The 14,085-nt window shown below is 37.4% G+C and overlaps 1 protein-coding gene across 3 annotated transcripts in view; it reads left to right on the top strand.

Moving 5' to 3' along the window:
- Positions 1 to 14,085, top strand: part of AZI2 (5-azacytidine induced 2) — a 42,810-nt gene that overhangs the window by 25,453 nt on the left and 3,272 nt on the right. For all 3 annotated transcript variants that reach the window (XM_044252600.1, XM_044252601.1, XM_044252602.1), the window contains 2 exons: positions 7,288 to 7,346; positions 12,949 to 13,067. In XM_044252600.1, coding sequence (XP_044108535.1) covers positions 7,288 to 7,346; positions 12,949 to 13,067 — 178 coding nt within the window. The remainder of the gene's footprint in view (positions 1 to 7,287; positions 7,347 to 12,948; positions 13,068 to 14,085) is intronic.

Here is a 14,085-nt window from a genome sequence, read left to right as displayed (position 1 = left end):
TTATTTCTCCAGAAAGGGCTTTTATATCTCTGGAGAGGGTTTCTCTAATATCTTCCATGCCTTTTTCAAGCCCAGCTATAACCTTGAGAACTGTCATTTTGAACTCTAGATCTGACATATTACCAATGTCTGTATTGATTAGGTCCCTAACCTTCGGTACCGCCTCTTGTTCTTTTTTTTGTTGTGAATTTTTCCACCTTGTCATTTTGTCCAGCTAAGAGTATATGAAGGAGCAAGTAAAATACTAAAAGGGTGGCAACAATCCCAGAAAAATATGCTTTAACCAAATCAGAAGAGATCCCAAATCGTGAGGGGGGATTTCTCCCCCCTCACGATTGGGTGAGGGATCTCCTCTGATTGGGATCTCCTCTGATTGGGATCTCCCAATCTCTTCTGATTGGGATCTCTTCTGATTTGGGGATAAAAAGAGGTTCAAAAAGAAAGAAAGAAAAAAAAAGAATTAAAAAAAAAGAGATTGAATTAAAAATTCAATCAAGAATTAAAAAAAGAATTAAAAAAAGAGATTGAAGAGATTGGGATCTCTTCTGATTTGGGGATAAAAAGAGGTTCAAAAATAAAGAAAAAAAAAAGAATTTAAAAAAACAAATAAAGAAAAGTATAAAAAATGTATATATATATATTAGATAAACTAGTTAAAAAACGTTAAAAAAGAAAAGGGTAAAAGTTAAAAAAAAATTTAGCAGAAGAAGAGAAAAAAAATGAAAAAAAAATTAACTACAAGACTAAAAAAATCACAGGGAGGGAGCCATGAGTTCCGTGGTTCGTTTTCTCCTCCTCTGGAATTCTGCTGCTCTCCTTGGTATTGAAACTGCACTCCTTGGTAGGTGAACTTGGTCTTGCCTGGATTTCTTGTTGATCTTCTGGGGGAGGGGCCTGTTGTAGTGATTCTCAAGTGTCTTTGCCCCAGGCGGAATTGCACCGCCCTTACCAGGGGCTGGGCTGAGTGATCTGCTCGGCTTTGCTTTCAGGAGCTTTTGTTCCCTGAGCGCTTTCCGTAGAGTTCCGGAGGACGGGAACACAAATGGCGGCCTCCTGGTCTCCGGCCCAGAGGAGCCGAAAGCCCGGGGCCCCGCTTCCCAGTGCGCCCTCAGCAAACAGCTCCCAGTAACTCCCGTCTGCCCAGCCTCCGGCCGTGCTCCGAGCTCACCGAGCCTGCGACCTGTTCAAGGCAACACCGAGCTGTGAGCTTACTGTCAGCTCTGTCTCTGTAGCTGGCTTTCCCGTTCCAATATCCGCAAGCTCTGCAGCACTCAGACACCCCCGATCCTTCTGTGACCCTGCGAGACCTGAGGCCACGCCGACCTCGCGTGGGCTTCGCCCCGGTTTAGCCTCTGGAGCGATGTCCCTCAGCGGAACAGACTTTTAAAAGTCCTGATTTTGTGCTCCGTTGCTCTGCCACTTGCCGGGAGCCGCCCCCTCCCCCTGGGGTCTATCTTCCTGTTGCTTTGGATTCATTTCGCCAGTCCTACCTTTCAGAAAGTGGTTGTTTTTCTGTTTCTAGAATTGCTGTTCTTCTTCTCTTCAATCTGCCAATGGATTTGCAGGTGTTTGCAATCTTTAGATAAGCTCTCTAGCTGATCTCCTGCTAGCTGAAGTAGTCTCCACCTGCTACTTCTCCGCCATCTTGACTCCTCCCTAGCATGAACGTTTTAAGTTTGTTCTACCAATCCATGAGCGTGGACTATCTTTCCATTTGTCTATGTCATCTTCAGTTTTTTCCATCAGTGTTTTATAGTTTTCAGAGTACAGGTATTTCACTTACTTGGTTAAGTTTATTCCAGGTATTTTATTATTTTTGATGTAGTTCTAAATGGGATTGTTTCCCTAACTTCTTCCTGCTACTTCATTATTAGTGTATGGAAATGCAACAGATTTCTGTATAATTGAGTTTGAGTCCTGCAACCTTGCTGAATTCATTTCTCAGTTTTAGTAATTTTGGGTGGAGTCTTTTCAGGTTTTCTACATAGAGTATCCTGTCATCTGCATGTATGATAGTTTTGCTTCTTCCTTACTAATTTGAATGCCTTTTTTTTTTTTTTTCTTGTCTGATTGCTGTGGCTGCCATTTCCAGTATTGTGTTGAATAAAAGTGGTGAGAGTGGACATCCTTGTCTTGTTCGGGACCTTAGGGGAAATGCTCTCCATTTTTTCCTCTTGAGTATGATGGTAGCTGTGAGTTTTTCGTGTATAATGTTGTGGCATGTACCTTCTTTACCTACTTTATTGAGGGTTTTTATCATGAATGGATATTGTCAAATACTTTTTCTGAATCTTTTGCATCTTTTCTCTTGTTCATTTGATTGATTTGGGAATATGGAACCACTTTTGTATCCCAGCAATAAATTCTACTTGATCTTGGTGAATGAGTTTTTTTTTTTAATGTATTGTTGGATTTGGTTTGCTAGTATTTTACTGAGAATTTTTGCAGTCATGTTCTTCAGCAATATTAGCCTATAGTTCCCTTTTTATGTGGTATCTTTATGTGGTTTTGGTATCAGGCTAATGCTGGCCTTGTAGAATAAATTTGGAAGCTTTCCTTTCTAAGTTTTGGAATAGTTTGAGAGGAATAGGTATTAATTCTTCTTTAAATGTTTGGTATAGTTTCCCTGTGAAGCCATCTGGTCCTGGACTTCTGTTCCATAGGAATTTTTTGATTATTTATTCAATTTCATTGCTGGTGATTAGTCTGTTCAAATTTTCTATTTCTTCCTCATTCAATTTTGGGAGATTATATGTTCGTAGGAATTTCTCCATTTCTTCTAGGTTTCCTAGTTTGTTGGCATATTATATTTCATAATGTTCTCTTACAGTCCTGTGTATTTCTTATAAATATTTTCTCTTACTGCTTTTAAAATTTATCTTTATCACTACTTTTTGCCATTTTATGATTTGCTGTGGACATTTGATGGTATCACTGAGTTTCCTAAAACTTTTATTCTTCTGTTCAGTTTGATTTGTTTTCTATTCCTCTGTCTTCCAGATCACTCATTGTTTTCTCTGCTTTCTCTAGTCTACTTTTTTATTTCTCTAGTACACTTTTTTATCTAGTGCATTTCTAATTTCAGTTACTGTGAGTTACTATTTTTTATCATTTCTATCACTTTTTTGAGGGTTTCACTGAGGTCCTCCCCTCTTCTCAACTTCAGTGAGTATCTTTATGACCATTATTTTAAATTCTACATTAGGCATATTACTTAACTCTGTTTTGTTTAGCTCTCTTTGCTGTGTTCTTATCCTTCTTCCTTTTGGGACATAATCCTCTCTTAATTTTGTCTCTCTGTAATAGGAAAGTCCATTATGTCTCCAGCTCTTGAAATAGTGAAATAGAAGAGGTCCTGTACTCTGCAGTACAATGTCCCCTGTTCACTAGAACCTCATGTTTCAGGGGTGTCTTCTGTGTGTGTTGTGTTACCCTGCCATTCAGGTTGAGCTGCTTTTGCCTTCAGTCCATTTGTCTGCAGTGGCTTTCTTTGTTGTTAGTGGGTTCTGGTTCCTGTGTTGTTAGTGAGCTAGTTTGGGTTTGCCTAGGGTTTGGCTCAAGGCAGACCAGGCTTTTCCCAGACACAATAGTACTGAACGTCAGGGTACTTTCCTTGTGTTGTGCCTTCAGAAGCTTTTGTTGGTGAGCTGGCCCTATAGTCAGACTACGTTTCTATTCTGCTACCCACTGCAGTGGCCACAGCTGGACTGGTATGTGTGTGGTTGCTGGCCCCTCTCTCCAGGGTAAAAGTCACTTTGGAGTGGTGCTGGTCCTGTCAGGGCTGCCTATACACTGCCTACAGACCTCTTTGGATGGGCTCTGACCAAAGGCATATTGGAAGGGGCAGGTGCACAGGAGAATGTAGGGGCAGGGCATATGGTGTTAGCAAGGTTTGATGAGGTCTACTGTGAGAGGGGAGCTGGAGCTGCTTTTGAAAACTGCTTTATTGCTGGTGGGGGTGAGTCTACAAGAAGAGTTGGGGCTGGGTGCATGCAGTGCCAGCAAAGGTCTATGCTGGTCTGCTGTGGGAGGGTACCTGCTGCTGCCCCAAACTGTGGAGGCTGGTTAGGTTAGAGAGGGCAGATCTGCAGAAGCATGTAAGGCATGCTATTAGCAACCTATGTGGAAAGTGTGCTGCACTGGTTTTCGCACGTGTCCATGTAAATAGGGTGGTGGCCCAGGGAGGGAAATGGTGCCCAACAGCCCTTTTGCTCTTGGGGAAGTCTCCTAAGGATCCCTGCTCCTCTAGTATGTGCTCTCTCCCATATACTGGAGGCATTTTTCCAAGTGCTGTTTTTTTGCGGCTGATTATGCTGTCTTTTTAAGGGCCAAGATTCTGTTTCCTCTCATCCTCCCTTTTCTCCCAGAGCTGAGCCCACCAATTTGTGAAGTCCCAAGTGTTAAGCCTCACTGATCGTGGGGAAGTGGGGTAACTAGGCCCCTCTGTGTTTTCAAAGCCAAATATTATGGGGATTCATTTTCCCTGTGTGTGGTCCCCGTACCTGGGGTTCTTGGTGTGAGGGTCTGCTTTTCTCCCTTCCTGGTGCCAATGGTGTCCCTCCCTCCTGCAGATAGTCCTGTGGGTAGATGTGTTTAGCTTCTGCCTGCAATTCCTGCCTCTTCAATATGGCCTCCTCTTTACTTTTTGCTGTGAATAGTTTGTTTTGCCAGTTCTCTGGGTTATTTACACTGATGTGGATGTTATCTGGTTGTATCTGTGGAACGAGGTGGGCATAGGATCCTCCTACTCTGCCATATTTTTCTTCTTCTTTTTCTTTTTCAAAAAAAGACCTCTAAGAATTTTATTTATTTGAGAGAGAGTATGAGATGGGGAGAGCAGAGGGAGAAGCAGACTACCCGCTGAACAGGGAGCCCAGGATGGGGCTCAGTCCTAGGACCCCCTGATCATGACCTGAGCTGAAGGCAAAGGCTTAACTGAATGAGCCACCCAGCACCCCTAGATGCTATTTTTCTTCTTTTTAAGATGTGATTCCAACAAAAGATCTATACCTTGAAGCTCTGAATTATAATTGTCAGTAAACAGATTTTCCTTGAAAGGATGATGATAGCTTTTTACATAATGGATATTTCATTACAGAGTAGGAAAAAGTACCATGGAATTGTAAAATATGTTGGCTTATAATTACGGCGTTGCTTATTGACTATGTAACATTAGGAATATCTTCTTAACCTGTTTTCTGTAGACTTAAAAATCTGTTTTTTTCCATAAAGGTTAGAGAACATGTAACACTTTCAGCACAATGCTTAGTATATAGTGTATTCAGTATATCAGTGTAGTTCAAAAAACTATGTACACTTAGTATATAGTGTATTCAGTAAATCAGTGTATTTCAAAAAAAACTTATGGTAATCCAGAAACGCAGTCCTGTTAAGTGGGTGTGGGTGTTATAGTTCAGTTCTTATTAGTTACTCTTTTCCACTAGATGGTGCTAGGTGATAAATTTGCTTTGAGTATAATTTACCTATCATCAATCCATAAAAACAGACATTTGAAGGTAGAAGAAACTTTAGAAATTTTTCACTTACTGCTGAAATGGCATCTGGAAAGACTAAGAAACAATTTAATACAAGAGGAATTGTTTTTAAAAAAATTTAAGACTTCTCACTTTCATAGGAATTTCTTCGGCAGGGAGAGGGGGGATTTAAAATTTAAAAATGCTCATAACTAAGATAAAAAAATGAACCAGGAAAAGGGAGAATGGAATGCTTAATATAAACTTACCAGAAGTTCCAGGTGATGGAAAATCTGGATGTTGTGAGGTATATACTTTTTTTTTTTTTTTTTAAGATTTTATTTATTTATTTGACAGACAGAGATCATAAGTAGGCAGAGAGGCAGGCAGAGAGAGACGAGGAAACAGGCTCCCTGCTGAGCAGAGAGCCCGATGCGGGACTCGATCCCAGGGCCCTGGGATCATGACCTGAGCTGAAGGCAGAGGCTTTAACCCACTGAGCCACCCAGGCGCCCTGAGGTATATACTTTTAAATTTTGCTCAAAGGTATTGCTGATCAGAGTCCTCTTCATACGGGATCAGAAAGGAAGTCAAGGAGAAAAATTTATGTTCATCTTACTAATCTTATATCTACTATAGCCATATTTACAAATACTTTTGAGGTGGTATTTTCTGTGAAACATTTTATAACATCTTTTAAAGTGTGAAAATAGCATTACATGGACATAATAATGAGAAGTTTTTGGTTTATGTTTTTTTTTTTTACTCAGTAGATTACTGTTTTGTATTAATGAGATCAAGTTTCCAGTGTCTGTTCCACTATGGCCCTTTTTTTAAAAAATTTTAAATTTTTTATTTTCTTTATTTTTAAATTTTATTTATTTTCAGCATAACAGTATTCATTGTTTTTGCACCACACCCAGTGCTCCATGCAATCCATGCCCTAATACCCACCACCTGGTTCCCCCAACCTCCCACCCCTTGCCGCTTCAAACCCCTCAGATTGTTTTTCAGAGTCCATAGTCTCTATGGCCCTTTTAAACTTTCCCCCAGTATTCCAGTCATTTATATTCAGAAAAGTTGATCCTTTGGGGAAATAAAAAGACACTGGAGCCAAAGAAAGTTCAGAAAGCACTGGATCTATAAAATGGAGTTGGTGTAAAGTCTAAGGTACCAGGACACCTGAGTGGCTCAGTTGGCTAAGCATCTGCCTTTGGCTCAGGTCATGATCCAAGTTGGGCTCCTTGCTCAGCAGGGAGTCTGTTTCTCCTCTGCCTGCTGCTCCCCCTGCTTATGCTCTCTCTCTGACAAATAAGTAAAAATCTTAAAAAAAATAAAAATAAAAATAAAAAAGTCCGAGGTACCTAATAATAGCCCAGTTAGTGATTCACAGTGTGCTCTTATGTATACCAAAGTTCTGAGAAGTCTTAGCTTGTAGGAACCTGTTTAACTTGAACAGTGTTTCCCAATATTTTATTTTTATTTATTATTATTTTTTAAACATTTTATTTATTTATTTGACAGGGATCACAAGTAGGCAGAGAGGCAGGCAGAGACAGAGGGGGAAGCAGGCTCCCTGCTGAGCAGAGAGCCCCATGTGGGGCTTGATCCCAGGACCCTGAAATCATGACCTGAGCTGAAGGCCAGAGGCTTAACCCACTGAGCCACCCAGGTGCCCCATCCCAGTATTTTATAATGATGGCCCCTGTATATGTGAAATTTCCACATCACAAGGTACTAGTTGGGAAACAGATCTATACTTCTTAACAATTAGAACTTTTTAACTTTTTTTTTTTTTTTAAACAAATGACAGGATCCATCTCAGGAAGACAATCTGAAGAGCAGTGATCTCCAAAGACTGAGCATTTCAAGGTATGAATATTTTTCAACATTCAGAAATAACATACTCTCCTCTGTAGGCCACTTTTTATAGCTTACATAGATTTCTGTTAGGATTTAACCTTAAAATGAATGGATACCATTTGGGTACTGCAGGTAATCTCTGATCACAGTGGATTTATAAAAAACATTTAACTGCTCTTTAGCAGTTGGTTTGAACCAAAGTAGTAGAAAGGTACATACTGTGAAGCCTTAAACAAAATTTTTGAACATGCGATATTTTAGATAGGGCTTTAAGGAGCTAGCTGTATAGAAAGTATTCTGTAATAAATCCTGATTTTGCATGAAGAATTATACATTTCCATATACAGTAATACTACCCTGTCCTTAAGGCAAACTTGGACCACCTTAGTCTTTGGTATAACATGAATCACAAGAGAACTGTTCTCTTGGGATAAAAACAAAAGTAGCTGTAAGAATTCCCGTTTTATTTTAACCTTTTTTTCCCTTAAATATATATCATTTTTATTTAACATGTACTGTGTTTCACATTTTCTTATTTTACATCCCTTCTATATATGGATACTTTAATCCAATGAAAAATAGTGAGTTGACTTCATTGTTGGATCATTTGGCTTCCAAGGTTTACAGATCTAAAGTAAATAATGTGAAATGGCTCCTACCTATTTCTATTGAAAACCCAATTGAGAGAGATGATTAACTAGGGCAAACAATTTGAGGACTGCAGCCAATCTTTTAGATCCAGGGGGTAGGCAAACTTTTTTTTATAAAGGACCATCATATTTAGGCCTTGTGGGTCATAACCTCTTTCTTGCAACTACTAAACTTTGCCATTTGAACAGTTCTTCCGTTGATGCCTTCAAGTTTCATCTAACTTTACAGCAAGGAAGTTATTCCTTTTTAAACAGTGGGTCTAGGTCAGTATCCATGTAAATTATTTCTTAAAGTTGTCTTTACGATACATTAATTTATTTTAGAAAGAAAGGAGTTTTGTGTGAGCAGGAAGAGGCAGAGGGAGAGGGGAAGTAGACTCTCCACAGAGCCTTGATTCCAGCACAGGGGTTCCATCTCACCACCATGAGATCATGACCTGAGCTGAAACCAAGAGTTGGATGCTTACCAATTGAGCCACCCAGGTGCCCCACATTTCTTCAAGTTTTCTTAATTTCTTCTGTCAACTGAGCCTCCCCCCTCATTTTGTTGTATTTATCAGCTTATAAGCCTCTTCAAACCATTTTTGGTAAGAAGCAGGGAACAAAGAAGTATGTTAGAATCACAGTATGTCAAATGAAAGAGCTGTATATATTTTATATTAGAGGTTTGTTATACAGAATGAGATTTCTTCCATTCATGGGAAATTTTATATAATTTGGATCACATCACCTGAGAATAACTCAAAAAGCTGCCCCCCCTCCCCCCGCAACCTCCCTGCAAATGTTTTTTAAGACATATAATTAACAAGACAGTAAGGAATCTCCACACCAGGATTTAAGGGGATAAATACACAAGGAGATGAGTCTAGTTTTTGAGGCTGCCAGGCTATATAATTGTGGCTTCAAAAGTACAGTTATGAATTCTCTAAAGCTTGGTAGTATCTCAGAGTATCAGCTGAGAAAAACAATTTTTAGAAAGATTTGCCCTAAGTTCTTCACTCTAAGAGCTACGTGTCTGCTAAAAGAATTGCATAATTAAAGCATGTCCTGATGGTTTGCTAGTGCTCAAAGTGTACTTACGGTTTTGTACAAGTTGGTTTGCATTTATTTTATGTAAACAATGTGGATTGCAAAACTGATTAGGTTTCCCTTTTCTGGTTAGTAACTAGAAAACTAATAACCAGATTTGTAGCTTACCCCTTGGTAAACTTTGTTATCGTGCATTTTAATGTTAGTCTCATTCCTAGCTGCATTTTATCTTGTTTTTCCTTCACCTTACCGTTTATACCTATGCCCAGTTTATAGTCCTGTGTTAATATTTTTAAGTTACTTCATCACTTTTAAGTGGAACAGTTCAAAGTTTACTACATTAGCAAAAAGGTTAATAGGAATGTTTCCACAAAACCTTTAAGTACGAGTTTATGTATTTTTAAGGATTATTTTTTATTTATTTGTAAAACACCCTTTTTGGGGAAACTTTTTTTTTTTTTTTCCATATGTCCTCCATATGATGCCAGGTGAATGAAGTACTGTATTGTTCCCTCATATAGAGTGAACCTTTAGTTACTGGAGGCCTTTTATCTGATACTTACTGTGTAGAATATCATTTAGCAGCAGCCCAACCAGGAATTTGGCCTGTGTCCTGCTCATGTTCTGTTTGGTTTTAGCTTTATAGGTTGTTGTGCTCAGTGCTTAAACATTATGTAGGTATGGAGTAAACTTATATAGTAAAATTTTTAAAAAATATATATCTTTAGGAAATAAGGATTAGGTTAGTGTTTTTCAAATGGTGCTGTGCTCTGAGTGGTCATGAAACTTGGTGTGTTGAGAGAAGTATTTTAAACAAATACTGAATAAAATAGAACATATCAGTGTGTACTACACATAGTGAGGGGGGTTAAGTATGGTTTCTCATAACTTACTCTTTGGGTTGCAGTGTAAAATGATTCGTTGCTGTGCCTCACATTAAAAAATTTCTAAAAGATGCTTGATTTTGGGGAATCACAGTTGTCAAAATACACACTTCTAAATCTTTAGCTCTTGGGTAAGTTATCTCATACTTTGATTTTAGGATTTCTGGGGAATGTAATTGTAATAAATTTGCAGAAGCTAAAGAAAAACACAAATAGGTGAAGTAAATTGGATTTTTCTTAGACAAGGAATACTAATTTCAGTATTGAAGAGTTGAATAGTTTCAATTAAGAAAACTGGGCTTTTACACAATTTGACTTCATAAGCAGGACATGAAACCTGCTTATTCACATCTCAAGAAGGAGGTACTTTACATTTAAAATTTAGAGGATTGAAATTTGTGGTTAAAAAGGTTGTGTTGGCAGCCAGCATATTGGAGGTGCTTGGTAAATGTGTGATGAAGATGATGGTAATAATGATATGAAAAATGTTACCCCCAGCAGGGCAGCAGGCAGTCCTTAGACTGGATAATTAAAAGATGGCTTTGATCAGCAACATGTTAGAATATGGAGTAATCTCTTGAACCTGTTTCCTCACAGGGAAACTGGTTATACCCAGCTTGTCAAGTTGGTGCAAGAACATGGTTGAGCATTTATTACGTTAGGCATTTTTGTGGGGTTCTCATTTGGGGTGCTTTTTAGTGTTGCATATCAGTGCTCAAGTAGTTTTATAATTTCTTACACACACACATTTGCACCTGTGTCATTTAAAGCAAAACTTAGCTAAATTCACACTCCTGGTTGGTTGGGGAGAGGGACAGAGCCAGCCTATACAATCTCAAAAATACCTAGATAAGTGAAGGTTAGTTGGAACCCCGCTAAAGATTTGTGGGTAATTTGCCTTTTCCAGTCTCACTTAAGGTAATGATTTAAATACTTTGTTCAAATAAATTAATTTTGTGAAAGTACTCTGAAGACTGTAGCACTTTCTAGTGTAAAGAGACTGTTATTACTATATTATCCACAAGGGGGAGAGCTTATACTTAGTAATTTGTTGGTTTGGTTTGGTTTTGCTTTTAGCTGTAGTTTTTAATTCAGGTGACATTAAGGGCAAAAGAAAAAGACTTAGATGTATGTTGAACGTGGTGACCTAGTTTTTGGTTTAACCTAATTTATAAGCAGTCTTCATTAAATTGAATTGGAAAATGTATATTAGACACTGCTTTAACACTTCAGTTTCTTTTACTTTACATGCTTAGCTATTTTGAATGATTAAATGTGTTTGATATTCTAGGACCCAAACATGGTCTTGGATATTTGCTTTTGTTTTCTCAAAGTTAGGTACTGATTTGTCATCTCATGCCAATAACTAAACAGTATTTTTAAACTATTATTCATATCGTCACAGTCTGCATGAATTAGCAAGTTTAAGTGCTGTATAGGTGTATGCAATGTGAGTAACTCTTTGGAAAGCGTACTGAATACCCACAGTTGCAACAAGGAACAAACCACTCTTCACACTTAAGACGAGTTCCTATGTGAAACATTCATTGTAACGTACATCTCAGATGTTTACTGGTGAAGTGGGGGTGGTTAACTAATTTTTGTTAAGTAATTATTTAACACTTATCAAAAACCTGCAAAAAGCCCTGTGATTTTTAATAGACTCCTGTTTGACAAATGACATTTACAATAGACTAAAACGTGTAGATTTTTCCCAAAAGCAGTATTAAGTTTATTCTGCTTCTAGTGAAAGAATTGTAGTCTTAGTGAGAAATACCTTGACAAAAAACGTATATAACCTTACATTCAAAACAATGTTTTTTGTTTTTTTTTTTAAAGATTTTATTTATTTGACAGAGATCACAAGTAGTCAGAGGCAGGCTGGCGGGGTGGGAAGCAGGCTCGCCACTGAGCAGAGAGCCCGATGTGGGGCTCAATCCCAGGACTCTGGGATCATGACCTGAGTCTAAGGCAGAGGCTTTAACACACTGAGCCACCGAGGCGCCCCAGAACAATGATTTTTGAGTAGCTCTGTTGCACTGTAATTCAAACAGGATCTTAGATTTAGGTATCAAGAGTATTACACCTTGGTTTATTTAAAGGTTTTTGTTTATAGCTAGATAAAAATTGATGTATTTTCTAACTTGTTCTACTTATTAAATTTACACCAGTATCTTTAAGAGGCAGTAATGGTCATTTGAATGCTATGAGATCAATTGTTTTTATACTTAACATTTTACATATCCTTGTATAGCAAAGTAGGAATATATATTGAAGATCTCAGTTTAATTTAGTTGGCAATTAAAAACCAAAAAAAAATCATGAATATCCATGTCTAATGGAAGAATGAGACTTTACAAATTAGGTGTAAAATAACTTAAAACTTCTCAGATAATTGAGGCAAAATACTTTTAATTATGAAAATGAGAGGTATTTATGAAGTTTTAAATTTGTTTCATATAATCCTCTCTCTAGCTTCTTTCCCTTACCAGGAAATCATCTGGCTCTTCTTGTCTTGTGCTGTCATGTCACATTGGTTTAGACCAACCATATGAGACAACCCAGTCAAACATAAAAGAATGAAATGCATGAAACCTAAATTTTAATGTGGATTTGGGTATACATTCAGCAGTTGATATATTTCAATTCACAATGTCAAAACCAAGTAAGAGTTAAATACAAATTAAAACTCTATACATGAATAAACCTCACTGTATTTTTGATCCGATTTGTAAATGAAGACCGTACCCCTTGAAGTAGTGTCACAGCACAGCACATTATAGGCTATAATTAAGAAATCTGATTGTAATACTACTTTTTGTAATATCCTTTTGTTTAATATAGTTCAGTTAATGGCCAGAATTGTGAATAAGATCTTTTTACTTATTCTAATGCCCATATTTGTTACTTAATGAGGAAGTTTTGTTTATCTCAAAACTAATTGGAGCAGAAATGCAGATAATGTTCATTTCTATATTAAAGTCAGTCCTTTATTTCCATAAAGAAAGTTATATAACCAGTAACTTTTTAAAAAAAAATCTATTTCAGTGATAATATGCAAAATGCATACTGGGAACTGAAGAGAGAAATGTCTAATTTACATTTGGTGACTCAAGTACAAGCTGAACTACTAAGAAAACTGAAAACCCCAACTACAATCAAAAAAGGCAAGTTAATATTTGCTGGAAACTCTATTAGAAGAGCAGCTGGCTATCGTTTCTTATCAAAATCTCATCAGATGATTTTGATAAGCCAAACTATATATACAGTATGTTCACAGCCTACCTATTCTCTGCTTTGGCTTCATTCTCATACTGGTCAACTTCACACATAAAGGTGTTGCTGATGTGTTTTTTCTTCGTACTGTATTCTTTTCCCCTTGTGGCTTTTTTTCTCAGCCAAGTGTTGCTTATGTGTATAAGCCTGAGGTGTTAAGTTTGCTCTAGTTGACCTTTTACCACAACTCCTTCTTATATTTAAAAGAAAAAAAAGAAAAAGAAGAAAAAAAAGACACGAAGACACCAAAAGCTATTTTTTATTCCAGTGTTACAGAATATATCAAAGACCTAGCTCTTTAAATTGCTTTGAAGAAAATTACTTTGATGCATTTATTGGGTTCATTTGGTAAACAATTTTTCTTTCCATAAAGGATAGATTGTTTAGAATGGAGACCAGGTGTTATCCCCTTATGTCTTTCAATGAAATGAAAATTTTCATTGATATGCTTTTCATATGTAACTGCTTGGCTGACTAAACTTTCTGAGTTTTGGGCTAATATAGTACTGTTTTGCCAAAGCTATTTTTATACCTCAATCAGTGCATTTGCACTTTTTATTACATAATAGGTATATTTTTGAAAAGTTGTAAATTTGAATGCCCTAAGTTTATTTTAAAGGAATGAGATGTGACTTTATATTCACTACCACCTAATTTAAAATTATATGCACCTCGTATTGCTGCTAAAGAGGGCACAAGAGAATTTTGTTTTATAAATCTCCTCAGGAGTGTTTACTAGTAGGGAAAAAGGAAAACAAAAGTCAAAACTCCTTTCAGTTTCGTGAGAGTTATTTATGAATCAGGAAAACTAATACAGTACTCTAGCAGGCTCCAACTTAATTTATGGTTCATTTTACCCTTGAGTTTTCCAGTGGCCAGGGTTACATATGAGGCCAAGGTATGTTGATG

The sequence above is a fragment of the Neovison vison genome, chromosome 6 (genome assembly GCF_020171115.1).
Source record: "Neovison vison isolate M4711 chromosome 6, ASM_NN_V1, whole genome shotgun sequence".
Classification (NCBI taxonomy): Eukaryota; Metazoa; Chordata; class Mammalia; order Carnivora; family Mustelidae; genus Neogale; species Neogale vison.
This window is presented reverse-complemented; position numbering and strand designations above follow the sequence as displayed.